Below are 14,112 nucleotides of genomic sequence, written 5' to 3' on the forward strand. Positions count from 1 at the left end.
ACACTTCCAGCTCCTCTGATCAGCTTCTGTCCAATTCCTGAATTAGTCACAATTCAATGCATATTCCATTGATGATCTCTAGACGGTGGCTCCTCAAAGGCTTCACAAAATAAAGCAATTTCAAAGTGCCACTTCTGTGAGATGTTTTAAATATGAAGAAAGGAGAGGTGACACGTGTTAAGAACCACGTTCTTCCAAAGCTAGCTGGATCTGCAGCACAGCAAAAGAAACACCTATTCTCTTCTGTAGCAAACAGAATAAAATATTTAATTATGGGTCAGAGATGGGCAATCAGGGCACAAGCAGTGCAGATTGCGATTGCCTCCCCTCAAGGTTTCATGAACCATCAAGCTTTTCTCAGACCCATAAGCCGTTTCCAAACTCCACTGTCTGGACCTTCAAAAGATGGTCTTGTTTACTGCTTGAGTTCCATATAGCATGGTGTGTTCAGGGTCGAGTGGTGACCCAGCAGGCAAAAATATTCCTCTTCTTTGGCTAATTAAACAATTTATAGTATTTTAAACTAGGAGGAAGGTTATTGGTTTTGTTTGTTTTGGGGTTATTGTGTGTTTTTGTGTTTTTATATTGTAAACAGCCCTGTGATCTTCGGATGAAGGGTGATATAGAAATTTAATTTAATTTAATTTGATGATGATGATGATGATGATGATGATGATTGTAAGGACTTTCAGTGGTTGCTCATGAGAAATCAGGCAAACGTAGAACTTCTAAACACTACGTTCTTTATTGTGCAGATATTTACAGTGGAACTAAAATAAAGACGTCCAGCTCATCCCTCTGCAGAGTCCGGGAATGTCCGTTTCTGGTTCTTTGCCCAGCATAAAAGGCACGGGATCCTGAACCCCCGCCTCCCCCCTCTACGTCCTTCCTCCCTGCCCAAACGGGGCGACGGAAAGGGTTCCTCTCCCCCTCTTCCCGCTTGGTGCAGAGGCTCTCCATCCCTGCCACAGCCCCTGCTCCCACTTCCTGCCTCCATCTCCCCCCCCCCACTGGAAGAGCGATCACTTCCTCCACTTGAGGAGGATGACGAGCTGCCCAACGGAGAGGGGGGTTCCCTATACTGAAACAGTCCCTGGCCCGCTTGCAGCTTCGGCGAGGGTGAGGGCGATTTCCTGACAACGGTGATAGCACCCCGCCCGTGAGAACATCTTTATGATGCTACAGAATTCTCCACAGGAAGATTTTTGCTTAAGAGAAAGTCTGTTTTCTGCCCAATGTCTTCCTCTGCAACTCTCTTAGCAAGTTTGCTGTGCCTCATGCACGGTAATGTCCAATTGGCTAGAGTAACTTTTGCTGAATTGCGGAGTTCCTATACAACTGACTTGTAAGGTGTAATCAGACACACGCCAGGACTCAAACCAGGCCCCCTTTCCCCATGCCACTGGGAATGCTGGTCGGAAGAGAAAAGTGCAAGAAGTTCAGAGCAGGATAGTAAAACTCCAGAGGAGAATCCTCCTAGTCCGGTAATCCCAGGCAGTTCTGGGCCACTTGCTGCCTGATACAAATGTCTCCAAGGTTTCTGTACTCTATCTGGCCGACACATGGTTCTGAGAGGCAATGAATCACTAGGCTGCCCCTTGTCCCTGCCTGCTGTCCCTTCTGCTCCAGGTACCTGCCACCAACTGCTGCTGAGGGGTCAGGCCTTGCACACACCTGGTCCTAGATGCCCAACACATGGGTCCAATCAGTGTCACTGAGTGTGCGGTTCCTGGGAGCCCTGTGTCCCATTGGTAGCAAGAAACTAACTGCAGGAGAAATTAATTTAAATTTATATTCATTACTGGTGTGCAGCACGGAGGCATTGATTAAAATGAATTCGGGGGCTTGGGGCAATTTCTCCCCTGCCATGAGCTGAATTTCAATACGTCCACCTCCCTTTTCAATCCGGTTTTCCTAGAGGCGTCACTCAGACCTGGGCCCTGTATGAATGCAGCTGATACAGAATCCGGGGTCTAATTGGATCTTCCTATGCATGACTGCTCTCAGCAAGGGTGAATGGAATATTGATCAAAGGAGCGCTTCATTCACTGTCCGGCATGCACACAAAACAGGGTCTCTGGGGAGCCCTCCCTCCAAACACCAAGGAAAAGGCTTCAGGGGAGAAAGCGGTGACTCCACTTGGGAATGCACCGTTATGCTTTCTGCTGCATCCACAGTATCCTTTTTACTTAACGCAAAGCTGCACACAAATATGCCTAATAATACTAAAAACTCTAAAGGCTAATGAACTGATTTTTTTAAAATAGTTTTAGCACATGCCAGATACCAAGGTAACACCAAGGCCATCTTTAAAAGTTGGGTGTGCAATTTTCATGCAGCAGATTCTTATAGTGAATTTTAGAGGGAAGGCTTTCTGAAGAACTCAAGCTATATCCTTAAAAAGGCCAAGAGACGCCATTTTACACCAGCCTGATCCTTAACCCAGTGTTTTTCAACCTTTTTTGGGCAAAGGCACACTTGTTTCATGAAAAAAATCACGAGGCACACCACCATTAGAAAATGTTAAAAAAATTAACTCTGTGCCTATATTGACTATATATAAAGTTATTTTTCAATTTTTCCCACGGCACACCAGGCAACATCTCGCGGCACACTAGTGTGCCGCGGAACAGTGGTTGAAAAACACTGCCTTAACCGGTGTGCATGGAGAAGGGCATGAGACTTTCTTTCATGTAGTTTAGAACATGATGGACATTTCTTTCCAGATTTGGGGTGTTAAAATGGGTAAAATGGAGCTTTAGGTTATCCTCTTTGATGGCCCAGTGCAGCATCTGTCTTCCTATGACCTCAGATGAAAGCCAAGAATGCGTCTCCGTTTTGTTTTATTTCGTATCCAGTTTTTCTTCATTCTTTTTTACAGGGTGGCAGCTGTTCATTTAACTCAGAGCTGGAGAACCTGTGGCTCCATGCCCCCTGCAGTTCCCATTCACCCTAGCAGCATGGCCAATGATCTGGGGGGATAATCCATCAACAAAATGGAGGACCACAAGTTCTCCACCCCAGAGTTAGCTAGTTCTCTCTCAGGGTAGAAAGATTTCTTTGTTCCTCTGAAATGGGAATGCTCCAGGAAGAAGAAGAGGAAGAAGAAGAATGCCCAGTGCTATTTCTCTAGAAAAAGAGGTGCCGGAACTGAGTTCAGGTGAGTTCCAGCTGAAGAAAACCCCTGAGAATGCCCTTCCACTTTCCCCCTCCTTGCCTGCAAGGTGTGCCAGCAATCTTTTTTCTTCGAAGGACTGAAATCTAGACCATTAATTCACCTTTTGTTTATTGTATTTCCTATACATCTTTGGGACGAAAGCTTGACTCCTCCCTCATTGTGTATTTCAACAGGATAATACTTATAGGCAATGCCTTGAAGAAGCCTGATACTCAAAACATGCTGGGATTATCATACGCCACGCTACTTTCAGATACTTTATGCTTGATAATATAAAATATTAATCCTGCACCTCTGTGATTTTTCATATTTTCTTTCCTTTCCCAAGTACAGAAGTGGCCAGATCTGTGAAGGATGCTTTGGGCCTATGACAAAGAAGTATGTGAGATGCCTCCCCAGGGTACAGCCCCTCGCCCCACCCCTCACCCCATACCCCTCACTGGCCCTGCTCCACACTGTCCTCAAGTGCTGCCGAATGGCTGAAATCTGATAATGCCTCTGCTGGCTGAAACTTCATCCTGGATGCAGGGTGGAAAGAGGCATATGTTGTGTGGGTGACTTTTGCAAGACTGGAATGTTGTTCCTTCCAAAAGTAAGAGTCACATCCATGGCTTTGCTCACTTTTGCCTCTTACAATCTAAAGGTCGCATTCTGAATACACACAGTTATTGCTATTTCCTTTGTGTATTTCCATTTAAATCAGTGAAGTCTGTTGTTTAGTTGTGTCCGACTCTTCGTGACCCCATGGACCAGAGCATGACAGGGACTCCTGTCTTACACTGCCTCCCGCAGTCTGGTCAGACTCATGTGGGTAGCTTCGAGAAACACTGTCCAACCATCTCATCCTCTGCCGTCCCCTTCTCCTTGTGCCCTCCATCTTTCCCAACATCAGGGTCTTTTCCAGGGAGTCTTCTCTTCTCATGAGGTGGCCCAAGTATTGGAGCCTCAGCTTCAGGATCTGTCCTTCCACTGAGCCCTCAGGGCTGATTTCCTTCAGAATGGATCTGTTTGTTCTTCTTGCAGTCCATGGGACTCTCAAGAGTCTCCTCCAGCACCATAATTCAAAAGCATCAATTCTTCGGCTATCAGCCTTCTTTATGGTCCAGCTCTCTCTCACTTCCATACATCACTACTGGGAAAACCATAGCTTTAACTATATGGACCTTTGTCGGCAAGGTGATGTCTAATCCCTAGTAAATTCATTCAGGTGCTAGTGCACAAAAGAAATTTAATCCAGCTCTCTCCCAAGTCTGCCATTTTAAACACACTCAAACAAACAAAAAATCCATTAAGATTGCTGCCCTGAGTTGCAAGAATATGAATTTAGAATTGGATCTCTTACCCGTCTCCTTATAGTTGATTTGGAAGGTTTAAGTCCAGGCTGGCTCTAGAAACAAAACATAAAGATGTGGTCAAACATGGTCAAATTTTACACAAGGTCCTTTGACAATCAAAGAAGAACTAGGAACAGTTGTCAAGAATGGCTACTTTAGCCAGAGATTCCAGATTGTTCCACAGAAAATATTCAAAAAAACTTTTCTGTGTCTTTCATTATCCACTGAAACACTTGAATTCATAGTGGTACATGTTTGCTGATAAAAATAAGCAAAATGCTACCAAGAGAACTAGACATTGTCATTTCAGTTCTAGAAAGGAACAGAAATTTTCAGAGAGGAAAGAGCTGCCACACCTCCAGCATGATAAACCCCACTGTTATTGCCCAGGTATACCGTATTTATTTTTTATTTTTTTAACAGAATTTATTGACATTTTGATAATATAACACAAACCCAACCCCACACCTACAAATACCAAAACAAATACATATACACATAATGTCAGGATTCTTCTTCTTATCTATATACTTTACACACAAAAAAACAAATTTCTAGTTCTGAATCTTGACGTTTGACTTCCCCCGCCTATACACCTTCGATTTTAAATCAATATACCATTTTCTTAACAACTTTTCTCTATAAAAAATTTAACTTTACTTAAAAAGAAAAAACACCATTGTCTTAATCTTTGCATTATAACCTAAATCTTAACCAAGTATTCTTATAGCTAAACTTATTTCTTCTATCCTTTATCATGCTGCTTATAACTTAAAATTCAATATCTCCTTACTTATTTAAAATAAACTTGTGATTAACAGACTTCACACTCCGATTTCGGATACCATGGCAGACCATTCAGATTATACATTTGAGGCTTCAACCCACTCCCCCTCTGTCCATTGTCCTTTTCTGTCTTTCTCCACAGCCAAGTCCCTCATTGTCTTCCTCTGAGTGTCCACAGATCCAGGCAGCGTCCACATCAAACCCAGCATCGAGCCTCAGGGCGTTCCACATCTCCATTCTGGGCGATTCTTTTGCTCCTTCTTCTTGTAGAAATCTTAATTCCATGTCTCTTGCCCCCGAGCTGCCACCTCGGGGTCTGGATATTGTAAATTTTCCTGTTTCAGGTTCCTTTTCCATTCGCCCAGCCATTTCCGACCATCCTCCAAGCGCCCCTCCCAGCTCTTTGCCAAGGCTTGATTCCATTGTGTAGAACTTTTGAAAAGCCTCCTCTGTGGAAAGTACATCCTTTTTATGAATAATTCCACTCAAGACCTGTAGTTTCCGATTAAGCAATTCCATCTGCAAAATAGTGAGCATTTCCTCATCCCTTAAATCAGAGCTCGATGCCAGTGCGATCACAAAGTCCAGCATTTTGAGAGAGAGGGTGAGTATCAGATTTCAGTTCCTGTCTCTTCCTTCCTTTGTCTCAATTTTTCCCACGACAAACCAAGTCGCCGCCATTTCTCCGAAGCCGGAGTATAAAGACCAAAACTTCAAACGGAGATATTTTTTCCCCAATTAGCCCCCGAAGGGAGATCTCAACAGACTCAGTTTTCAAATTCCAAGTACTTTCTGTAATTGTTGTAGCAGCAGTCACTTAAAGGGTTAATCTCTTTCACCACTCGAAGGGAGGGAGGCGGGCTGCCTTTCTTCTTTCCCCCAGAGCATTCCAGGAATACAAAGAGTCAATCAATTACTCACAGCCTCTGGGTTCTTATCAGCTCCTTGATGACAGGTAGAACTTAGACGCTCATCACAGGCTTTGCCGCCGCATTTCCATCCCGGTTGGGGCATGTCCCCTATAGCCCGGCTCCGTAGTCCCTTCACCCCCACTCCCCCTTTACAGGGGGCGCGGGGGAAGGGTTCGGAGCCACAACGGGCACAGCCGGGGAGCCCAGGGCACGGGACGCTCTTCCCGCACCCCAACCGGAGCCCCGCTATGCGGCTGCAGGGCTCCTGACCCCCGGGATGAACTGGGTGCTTCGCAGCCGAAGCAACCCACGACCACCCATAATGGCGTCAGCCGCCGGAAACCAGGTATACCGTATTTAAAGGGGACCCCTGGTCATTAGGTCCAGTCGCGGACGACTCTGGGGTTGCGGTGCTCATCTCGCTTTACTGGCTGAGGGAGCCGGCGTACAGCTTCCAGGTCATGTGGCCAGCATGACTAAGCCGCTTCTGGTGAACCAGAGCAGCGCACGGAAACGCCGTACCTATTTATCTACTTGCTCTGCGTGCTTTTGAACTGCTAGGTTGGCAGGAGCAGGGACTGAGCAACGGGAGCTCACCCCATTGCAGGGATTCTGCCGAACTTCTGATCAGCAAGCCCTAGGATCTGTGGTTTAACCCACAGCACCACCATTTTTACTCGGATGTAATGCACACCTTTTTGGGGCCAAATTATGTCGTGAAAATTAGGGTGTACATTAGATTTGATGGCGCATTAACATTCGCCAGCAAATACTTTTTTGGTTTCAAGGTTTTGAAAACTGAGGTGCGCATTAGATTCGTGGAAATACAGTAATATGCACATTGAGGATGACAACCCGTGCTTTTTTCTGGGGGGGATGCATACCCCTAAACATTTTGTGAATCTAAGTTTGGCCTCATTGAGGGGCAGTATTTCAATACGAGTAGGAAAATGAGAGTACCCATAAACATTTTTTAAGGAAAAAAAGGCACTGATGGCAACCATCAAGCCGGCCTGATATTTTGGCCGACAAAAGGGTCACATTATAATAATCCAAAGCTGCAAAGAATATTCTACAATGATCTGAGTGTCAAATGAAAAAATAAGGCCCTCTGTTCACGTGGGAGGAGAGAAATGGTCACGATCATTTTCTTGTACAATGAGCTTACTGGATGCTAGTTTAATGGGATTTAGGGAATACAATTGATAAGAGATTTCCAAAGCGCAGATTAATTTAGACCCAATTCAACCAGCAAATTGCTAATTTAAAGCATGAAACAAAGCCTGGTTGCCATTAGCCTCCACAGACGAGTCTATAAAAGTATTTATCTGGCAGGAAAGGCATTGACAAGACAATTGGAAGCTAATTGTTTTGGGCAGTTGCACATATTTCAATTAACTTGACATAAAATGCAATCAAGTAAATTTCAGTAAATTTGTTTTAACTATATAGAGGAAAGACCTAAAAGCAAAGCTACACATAAGAAGAGAATGGACATGCAGCAAAAGGCAATTCAGCCCTAAATCTCTGGTCTAGTTCGCATCTCACAAACACCAGATGAAATGGCAAACTTGTACCTGGACTGTACCAGTTCAGATTACAGGTGGTGGGGCCACTTAATTTTAAACCCTGCCATATAAAACTATACCTGCTCCTCAAATTCTCTCTCTCTTTCTTTATTTGCATCCCTTATTGTCTGCTTGCATTTCTTTTGCCAAAGTTTGTGTTTTTGTTCTCATTTGAACAAGACCTGCACTTTCTGAAATACCATATTTTTCGCTCCATAGGGCACACTGGACCATAGGGCGCACCTCATTTTTAGAGGAGGAAACAAGAAAAAAAAAATTCTGGTTTTCCTCCTCTAAAAGCCCTGTTTTTTTTGAGGATCAGCTAAACGTTTCGCAGCTTTTTTGCAAAGAGAAAAGCCCTGGTTTTTTTGAGGATCAGCTAAAAGTTTTGTAGCTTTTTTTGCAAAGGGAAAAGCCCTGGGGGTTTTTTAGGATCAGCTAAATGTTTTGCAGTTTTTTTGCAAAGGGAGAAAAACAAAGCTCCTTTTGCAAAGGGGAAAAAGCAAAGAGGAAAAGCCCCATTTTTTATGGGGTTCACATTTCTGCAGCTTCTGAAGGAAAGGGAGCCATTTGTACAGTTTCTAGATAGATAATCTAATCAGCCAGTCACATGTCACTGGGGAAACAAAAAACCTCCCTCTGCAGCACATTCAACAATGGAGGGCAGGGCTGAAAAGGAGCCGGGACTCTTATCTCTCTCCCGATCTCTTGCTGATCAGCTGCTAAGCGGGGTCCTTTCAACACCCCTTTTTCTCTTTGTAAAATAAAAGGCACTATCTGCTATTGGCCCCTCGGCAATTCGGCTCCAGGGACCACCATTCGCTCCATAAGACACACAGATATTTCCCCTTAATTTTTAGGAGGAAAAAAGTGCGTCTTATGGAGCAAAAAATATGGTAACTCTTCATTCCTCCAAACATTTAAAGCACACCCCTTCCCCCAAAGAGTCCTGGGAACTATAAATTGTTAAGGCTGCTGCAGATCGTAGCTCTGTGAGGGGTGAACTGTGTATTATTTATTAAACTGATATCCTGCCCTTCCAATGAAAAGAGCCCACGGCAGCAAACAACAAGAGATTTATAAAAATCCATTGAAGTTATTTAAAACAATTCCAATACAGATCCAGACTGGGAAAGTTCTCAACTTAAAAGGCTTGTTGAAAAGCTACAGTTCTTGGGAAGTCATGGGCCGGGGGGTGGGGGTGGGGAGGTGGAGTAAAAAATGTGCTTTAAATGTATAGTGCATGGGTAGGCAAACTAAGGCCCGGGGGCCGGATCTGACCCAATCGCCTTCTAAATCCAGCCCACGGACTGTCCGGGAATCAGATATATATATATATATATATATATATATATATATATATATATATATAGTCCAGCCCCCCAAAAGGTCTGTGGGACAGTGGACCGGCCCCCTGCTGAAAAAGTTTGCTGACCCCTGTATAGTGTGTATGTAGCCATAGTCTAAAGTGGTACAACTCGGGTACAGGTTTACAGCTTCCTTTGCTGTTTTGTGCAAACTGTATCTCTTTCTCGTGATGAGCAACCAAGGGGCTGAGCAATTTTAGTGTCAGATGAGGAGAAACTGTTTCATGACATGCTGGCATTTAAAAGAGGAAAGAATTCAATTTTACTCCACCCAATTTTCAAATCATAAGGAAAGTTTACTCAAGGTTTTGTCGAGCTCACAGGGCCCTTCATCACTTTGCTTAGGTGCTGGGAGTTGGCCCCCTATCCCTGTTGCTCATCCCCGGTGGCCTGAAGAGGCGCATGCATGCAATGCAACAACCACAAAGCGGGAAAGGCCATGTGTGGACTGCAGCATAGAATTCAAAAAACCATAGGTTTCCCCTTCCAAAAGTGACACACTTTTTGGACATGTGTCATTTCGTGACACAGTAATTCGGTTTTACTAGCAACCCGGAGGTTATAAACTAACCCCTTTCCAGCCCTGGGAGGAGCGTTCACACAACACACCTACACACTACAGCCGACACACTAACGTGTCGCAACACACAGTTTGGAAAGCTCTGCCATACAGGCAGAAAGCTTGTCTCATGTTAAATATCTCTGTGTTTGCTGAGGCACCAGCCTTGGCCAAAGCCAGGGATGGGATTCGGCCATTAAGCATGAAATGTGTTCTCTTTGGGCTTGAAGACACCTAGAGGTGATCCTGAAAGCTTCTAAATCCTGAGCACTCTCCCTGAAGTATACTGAAGTCAAAAGAAGTAAGTAATTATCTTGTTGAGCTGTGTGTGTGATGAAGGGGGACCATATGGGGGTGAAGGTATCTTCTTCTGTTTGTCCCCGTGCTAGTTTTAGGTTGCTGGTTAATTTTTCTAGTAGGGCTGTTTCCCATACTACTTGGTACCATTGGTCCATGCTTGCTCCTGACAGGTCTTTCCAGTGTCTGGTTATGATGTTTCTGGCTGCTGAGAGTAGATGGATTATGAGTTCCTTGTGTTGTAAGTGGGCATTATTGTCTTGGAAGATGTTTAGCAAAGCCAGTTCTGGGGTGGTTTCTAGCACTTGTTTGGTTATACCGACAGCATACAAATCAATATGGCTAACCTGATCCAAAACACCCACCCACCCCACTCACACAGAAAACCAAAGATCAACACAGCCAACCACAAAGGAACAAGCACACCCTACGCCAATCGTGACCTCTCACCGCCAAAGAAACACAAGCGAGCAACAGAGAACCAACACAAACGATGCTGACACCAAATCCTACATACACTAAGGAAAATAGAAACATCGCCTCCCCACCCCACCTTCCCCCCATCCCACCCACCTCCTTCCCCCTTCTCTGCCTAATGTCTCAACAACCAAAATTGATCTGTAAAAATGTTACATGGAAAAATGCGAGAGACATTTTGTAAACCAAGAAAATCTTTAATAATTAAAAAAAAAAGCAGAGGAAAAGAAGTAAGTAATCTCAGAGCCGCAGCCAACTAAGCTATACATCCTGCGATCTTCCTGGGCTTCCATCTTGAAAGAAAGCACTCCTCAGGACATATAAATGTCATCTGCTTTAAACCCAGCGTAGTTGCATGCTTAGTCCTGTTCAGTTCATCTGTTTACAGTATATTTATAACCTGTTTTATTTGCAAAGGCTCGGAGTAGATAACAGCAGTTGCAGCAGGGAATATGGCAATCCATAAAATATGCATAATGTTGTAACATAAAGCGTTACTTATAGGTTTGAGAGATAAAAACGTGTCTATAAAAAACATACTTTTCAGAATATACTGCCAAGTTTTACTTGTTAGCTAATTATAGGTTCTGAATAAATAATATATTAGCATCGCTCTCTAGACCAAAATGCCTTGAACAGAGACTTAGGGACAATAAAGCTTCCGGGAGTTACTGCTGAGAGCGGCTCTTATGTCAAGAAAGGTTGCGCAGAACGAGTGGCCTCTGGCTGCCACTGGCTGGGATGCTCAGAACCATTGTCATCCTCTGTTTATTATGGTCAACAGGCCAGAAATAAACCATGCGGTAAACCAAAATCTTAAATACAGGACAAATACAGAAAAAGTAACACAGCAAAAACAGCTCCATTAAAACCAGAGAATCCAGAGAGTGTCAGGGCAGGCAGAAAGGTTAGACATAGGACAAAAAGAAGCAGCTGTTTTCAAGAGGAGAAAAATGGGAAGGAGTGAAAGGTGAAATACAGATGGCTCAGTTCAGATCAGAGCTCAGCCAACCAAGCTGAGCATTGCTCCTTCTAAAAAAAAGAGAGAGAGAAATAACTTAGCTTATTCTAAGGCTAATTTGGACCTGGTCACACTTGCAGTGACACTGCTGAGAATGCGATGCAATCCAAACACCTCCAGTCTCTGTGAGCCTCCTGAGCCCAAATCCATTCACCCTGTAGCTTGCTCCAAACACCTTTCCCATGTATCTGGCTATGTGGTAGCGGCAGCAGGAAATTTTGGTGGTTTTATAGAAGCAGCAGTGGCAGCTGGAGGGCCTCTCTCATAATAAGAATAAGAATATAAATTATTATTTATACCCCAGCCACTCTTGGCGGCTTCCAACAGAATATTAAAATGCAATAATATATTAAACATTAAAAGCTTCCCTAAACAGGGCTGCCTTCAGATGTCTTCTAAAAGTCTGGTAGTTGTTTTTCTCTTTGACATCTGGTGGGAGGGTGTTCCACAGGGTGGGTGCCACTACCGAGGCCACTACCTTCTGGAACACTGCTGTGGCAGCATACCTGGTGCCAGAGACAGTGGGAACTTCAGTTTCCCAGGCCACCAGCTGGATCATTACATGGACACCAATATTTCTGGAAACTATGGAGATATAGGCTATATGGTTTCCAGGACACTTGATATCCATGCAGAAGAGTTAAAATGCCCCAGGAAAACTACATTTCCCAGGGAAGGTCCTTTCTCCTTCTCTCTTACCTGCCATTAGGCCCTCGTTTCTCCTGTGTTTGAGCTGGTTCTGGGTGGGCTATTGGGTGGCCCAGCAGTCAGCAGGATTGGTGATGGGATGTACGGTGGAGGTGGGAATAGGATGGGCCAGCAACAAGGCAGGGTGCAGCTGAAAGGAGTACTATCTATCTCTATCTCTATCTATCTATCTATCTAGGGATCAACCCAATGCAGTATCCCTGGGACACTTCCATGGCAGCATTCCAACAGCTGCCAGAGAAAGTTGGAGAGAGCTCCCTACTGGCAACACAGAATGAAAAACCAAGCAGTGTTTCTACCAATGAGGCAGAGGAAGATGTATGTCTGAGCCTTCTTAGGAAGCTTCTGCAACCAGCTAGGTTCAAAGGTCCTGCTTTATTATCACCAAATTATGTTATTAAATCAGAAGCAGAAATTTGCCTTTATTTCTTTGATGACAAGTCTATATTAAGGTAGGTAGCCATGTTGGTCTGACGCAGTCAAAATATATAAAAATAAAATAAAATAAAATAACAGTGTGTATCTGAAGAAGTGTGCATGCACACGAAAGCTTATACCAAGAAAAAACTTAGTTGGTCTCTAAGGTGCTACTGGGCATTTTTAATTTTTTTAAAATATATTTTGAGTCTATATTATTTTCTGCTTTTAATCAATAAACTTCATTTGTTAAGGAAATCATGTCAGGGGGAGGGGAATTCTGACAGGCTTAAACTCCATGTAAGTGTTTCATGGGCCTTCTCTCCGGTGAGCCCCAAGTTGTGGAATGACCTCCCCCGTGGTGTGTTCTGCACCCTCACTGCATGTTAAGGCCACCTCTTCAGTTAGGCCTTTGGGTGAGGGGGTGTTTTCCCTCCTTCTGAATTGCTGTTCTGAGCTACTGATTTATATTTTGTCATGAGTTGTTTTGCTGTTTTATTTTTGCGGTTTTAATGCAAATTGATTTAACTGTGATATGTTTGTAAATCACCCTGGGACCATAAATGGGCTTCATACAGGTGTGTAACTGAGCCACTGGTTTCAAATAGGAGTGTTGCAATTGCCACTGCTATGTCAGTATGCACAAGGGTCAGGAGCAATACCAGCTCCAGGTTCTTCCATTCCACACCATTTCAGAACTGGGTATTGCAACTTGCAATCTCTTCATCCCACCCCATGTTCTGTCAGAGCAGTGGTGGCAGTAGGGAATGCAGATACAATCTTAGACTCATCCTGCCTGGTAACAGCACTTTATCTTTCTGTCCTTATTTCTGTGTCTTTGGAAAAAGCAAAGGCTGATGTGTACTTAAACCCGGCAGGTAGCCCATTTCCTAATCCTGTTTTAAATCTCGGCAAGCCTACACATACCAGTGAAAGGCTACTATAACAAGCAGAAGAAATGCAGTTCTCAGTGTTCCCTGCAGCGGCTACTAGCAGAGCAGCTAAATCACCCCTATTCACCAGTGTGGTTAAATCTGCTGCCTGAGACACACAGAGCTGCCATTGAACTTTTGGAAGATAGTTTTATAAACCTCTAGAAATAGCAGGCATCTCTGTAACCACCTGCTGGGTTATGACTACAGTCTTGGGAGACTGCTCACATTTCCTGCAAAACTTCCTTGCAACACTTTGCCTTATGTTTCACAGATATGATTCATACACCATTGAATCAAAGTTTGTCTGAGTCATTAGTTTTCATGATCCCAAAACCAATCACCCAGGGCTGTTTGAAAGGCGCCATTCATTTGACAATGTGCAGCATCAACAAACTGATCTAAATTGATCCTTTACTGTATGTTCAAGCAAATGTGACTTTTGGCAGATGAACCATTAGAGCAGTTGAATGTATTGCAGATGAACCATTAGAGCAGTTGAAAGTCCTTTGAGAAATATGTACCCTGTTTCTCCTAAAATAAGACATGGCCATAAA

General features: G+C 43.9%; 1 protein-coding gene across 1 annotated transcript in view; it reads right to left on the minus strand.

Moving 5' to 3' along the window:
• DNAI1 (dynein axonemal intermediate chain 1) overlaps positions 1-14,112 on the minus strand; it is a 148,408-nt gene that overhangs the window by 132,681 nt on the left and 1,615 nt on the right. The window contains exon 2 of the mRNA XM_033164582.1: positions 4,521-4,565. Coding sequence (XP_033020473.1) covers positions 4,521-4,565 — 45 coding nt within the window. The remainder of the gene's footprint in view (positions 1-4,520; positions 4,566-14,112) is intronic.

This window comes from Lacerta agilis, chromosome 11, assembly GCF_009819535.1.
Source record: "Lacerta agilis isolate rLacAgi1 chromosome 11, rLacAgi1.pri, whole genome shotgun sequence".
Lineage (NCBI taxonomy): Eukaryota > Metazoa > Chordata > Lepidosauria > Squamata > Lacertidae > Lacerta > Lacerta agilis.